At 47.2% G+C, this 3590-nt stretch overlaps 1 protein-coding gene across 2 annotated transcripts in view; it reads right to left on the bottom strand.

Annotated features, from left to right (window-relative positions):
- Positions 1–922: 922 nt before the first annotated feature.
- Oxtr (oxytocin receptor) overlaps positions 923–3590 on the bottom strand; it is an 18321-nt gene continuing 15653 nt past the window's right edge. For both annotated transcript variants that reach the window (XM_023704852.1, XM_004625053.2), the window contains one exon: positions 923–1762. In XM_023704852.1, the coding sequence (XP_023560620.1) occupies positions 1515–1762 (248 nt within the window). In that variant the 3' untranslated portion in view covers positions 923–1514. The remainder of the gene's footprint in view (positions 1763–3590) is intronic.

Below are 3590 nucleotides of genomic sequence, written 5' to 3'. Positions count from 1 at the left end.
TGCATCTCCTTATGAATTTTAAGATTATCTTACTAGTTTCTACAAAGAAGCTAGCTAGGATTTTAATAAATATTGTAGCAAATCTCTACAACAATTTGGGCAGTATTGATATTTTAAGAATATGAGGTTTTTGATCCTATAAATACAGGCTCTGATCCTATGAATCCATTTACTTGTCTTAATTTCTTTTAATGATACTGTTCAGCTTTCTGGGTATAAGTCCTACATTCTTTTGTTAATCTATTCTGATTCTATTCTTTCTGGTATTATTATAAATGGAATTGTTGGGGGCTTGCAGGTTAGCTTAGTTGTTTAAGTGCCTGCTTGGGGCAAACCAAGTCAGGCGCAGGGGACTGTGGTTCAATCTCCAGCTCCACATGCTGTACCAGACCTGCCCCTAAAGCAGCCTGAGCCAGACCAAAAAAAAAAAAAAAAAAAAATCCTTCTCAACTTTTGGGCTGGCCAGATAGCTCAGCGAACTAAAGCGCCTGCTTCTGCAGAATGCAGATGCTAGGGTTCAATCCCCGGTGTGTGGGGCCCGTCCTGCCTGCGGGGTGCCCTGAGATGGTGATTGAGACTGGGGATGATGGCACATGTGCCTGTGATCTCAGCACTTGGGAAGCTGAAAACGGGAGAATCACTACGAGTCCGATCTATGTAGTGAGACCCTGTATACCCTGTAGACCCTGCCCTAAATAATAAATAGAAAAAAATGGAATTGTTTCTTAATTTCATTTTCATATTGCTTATCAATAGTATAAAGAAATATATTGATTTTTGTATATTGTTACTGCATCTACAACCTTGCTGAACTCACTTATTAGTTCCAACGTGTGTGTGTGTGTGTGTGTGTGTGTGTGAGAGCATCTCTATATAAAATAATGTTATCTACAAATAATTTTGCATCTTCTTTTCCAATTTAATATATTTTCCTTTCTTTTTTTTTTTAAAGATGTTTATCAAACAGTGTCTCCAACATTTTCAGCCCAAGTTCTCATTGTTCCAGATAGTCTTTCCAGATAGTTCCCTTCCTAGGGTCACCCCAGGAGCACTGCCGCCAAAGCACACTGCAGTGAGCAGAAAATCACTACCAGCCTCTCCCGAGGCCCCATTTCCACTCCTTATCCCTTACCTAGAGCCCTGGCTCCCTGACTTGGTCAGCCACAATCCTGTACTTTTTCTTTCTCACAGGATTCAGAGTATAGAAGTAAAAGGATACTGAATGAAGGTACAGGCCTAGGGGGAGAAAGAACCCAGCCACTGCCCGGACAGCAGTAGGATCAGGATAGCAGAATGCGGGGAGACTCAGGGGTTTGTTTGATGGCTGTCACTGCATTTTCCCCAATCCCACTTCAGAATCCCCCATCAAGCTCAAGCCACCCCGAGGTGCAGGAGGAAATAACCAGTGGGTGCCTTATGCACACGCAAAGGGCCACAAAGGCAGACTGTCAACGGCGGCGGCACACCCCATGCTCAGGAGCAGCCCCCACCCCACCCCGCCTCCCGGCCAGAGGTCACGCTGTGGACGGCTGGGAACAGCTCCTCTGGCTGGAGCTGCGCTGGCTTAGGACGAAAGTCGAGGAGTTGCTCTTTTTGCTAACGCTGGTCTCTCCTGGCCGGCTGCCCCTCAGGTGGCTGGCGGAGCAGCAGAGGAAGCGCTGCACGAGTTCGTGGAAGAGGTGGCCGGTGAAGAGCATGTAGATCCAGGGGTTGCAGCAGCTGTTGAGGCTGGCCAGCAGCATGGCGATGATGAAGGCTGAGGCTGCAGCAGGAGAGAGGTGAGGAGGCATTAGCAGCCCCGCAGGGCAAGCCCCTGCGTCCCGAGCAGCAGCCTTTCCAGGGACTGCAACTGGATCACAAGATGGGGTTCCAAAGAGCCCTCCTGGTCATGCCCACCAATTGCCCCGAGCTCAGCCCAGCCCAATCTTTCCCTTATCTAAGCCTTGTCCATTGCCTGCCTCCCTCCTCATAGCACCTGGTGGCTCATGGTTCTCCTGCCAAGTGTGGTGCCTCCTCTTCAGCATGCTGCCAAAGAAGTCAGAGCTGCACTCCTGGTTTGTACTCTAGCTCCCCAAGAAGCTCTGGTTTTATTTATTTATTAATTATTTATTCATTATTTTTGAAGCAGACAGGGTGTCACTATATAGTATAGACTGGACTTGAGCTTGCTTGTGTAGCCCAGGCTGGCCTCAACCTCACAGAGATCTTCCTGCCTCAATCTCCTTTCTTTTTCTTTTTTCTTTTTTTGCGGAACCGGGGATCAAACTCAGGCCCTTGCACTTGCCAGGGAAGCGCTTATTCCACTGAGCCATCTCCCCGGCCCTCAATCTCCTTTCTGAGCACTGTGATTATAGGCAAGCACCACCACGGGTTTGGTTTACTTCCTAACTGGGGATAATGAGATTATCCAAACCTGTGGCTGGCAGCAAGGATTAAAGAGAGCCTGGTGCATCAGGAGTGACCAGTGCAAATGGTGGGTGCCATCATGACCACATGCCAGGGATCAGAGGGGTACCAATGACACAAAATTTAAGTGAGAGATACCATGAGGTGGGCCCATGTGGATCTTGGCTGTCTCTACAGAATGGTAGCATGGGAGCTGGTTCCTGCTGTGCAGGGAAGAGAGAAGGATGCTCCTGGCAGAAGGAGGGGCCTAGCAGAGGCCCGGTGGAACAGAAGTGAGCGTGATCTTCACAGCTGACAAAACTGACAGCATGTTTGTGAACTTGTCTCAAGGGCATGGCTCTAGCATGACAGTCATCGGTTCATATGGGAATAAAGTGACAGTGATGTTATGTACGGAAACTTTTAATTGAGGATACATCAAGTTCCACACAAAATTAATGATTAGAAATCACCTCTAAGGCCCTTCCTGTCACAAATTGAAGTTTCAAGGGGGAAGAAAAGAATCTCAGTCTTAAGCACTTTCAAGCAGAGGGAATAAGAAGAAATCTGATTAAAAAAAAATCACCTGCTGGCAGCAGAGGAAGCCAGGCAACATCTCCAGTACCCCATAAGGAAAACACTGTGACCCAGAATTCCCTGACAGCCAGAATCTTATGATCAAAGAAGGCTGGGGAAACCCATCAGTCATGTCTGTGCTGCAAAATTTGCCAAAAAGTAACTTCAGAATTTAAGAAGTGAATCCAAGGAAGGAATCTGGGGGTGCTGGAGTTGCAGTGACAAATGGGTCTGTCAGCAAATTCCCTGAGTACGGAAGGGGAGGAGGCTGGTGGGCATGTCTGGGTTCCCACGTAGGACCTCAGGCCACAGCACTCCAGAGTGCTCATCTCATTGACAGCCTTGCAGGGCCAACCCGGCAGCACCCAGTGGGACCTGGGTGGGGTGGGCACAGCAATTCATTGTGATGAGGGGGCTCAGATGCACACCTGCTTTAATTGACTGGTGCACATCTTGGGGGAAAAATCAAGCAATAGCAGATAAAACCCCAAATCCTGAAAATACAAGAATTTTTTGAAAACAAGGGAGATGAATCTAATTTTTACAACCAAAATAATACTGAATAAGAAAGAGGAAATGCAAAAGAAAAAAGCCAGTAGTATTGAATTTCTTGGTTTTTATAAAAGTGA

Source organism: Octodon degus, unplaced genomic scaffold (assembly GCF_000260255.1).
Source record: "Octodon degus isolate 3935 unplaced genomic scaffold, OctDeg1.0 scaffold00008, whole genome shotgun sequence".
NCBI lineage: Eukaryota > Metazoa > Chordata > Mammalia > Rodentia > Octodontidae > Octodon > Octodon degus.
The sequence above is the reverse complement of the archived record's forward strand: the minus strand, read 5'-3'. Positions and strand labels throughout refer to the sequence as shown.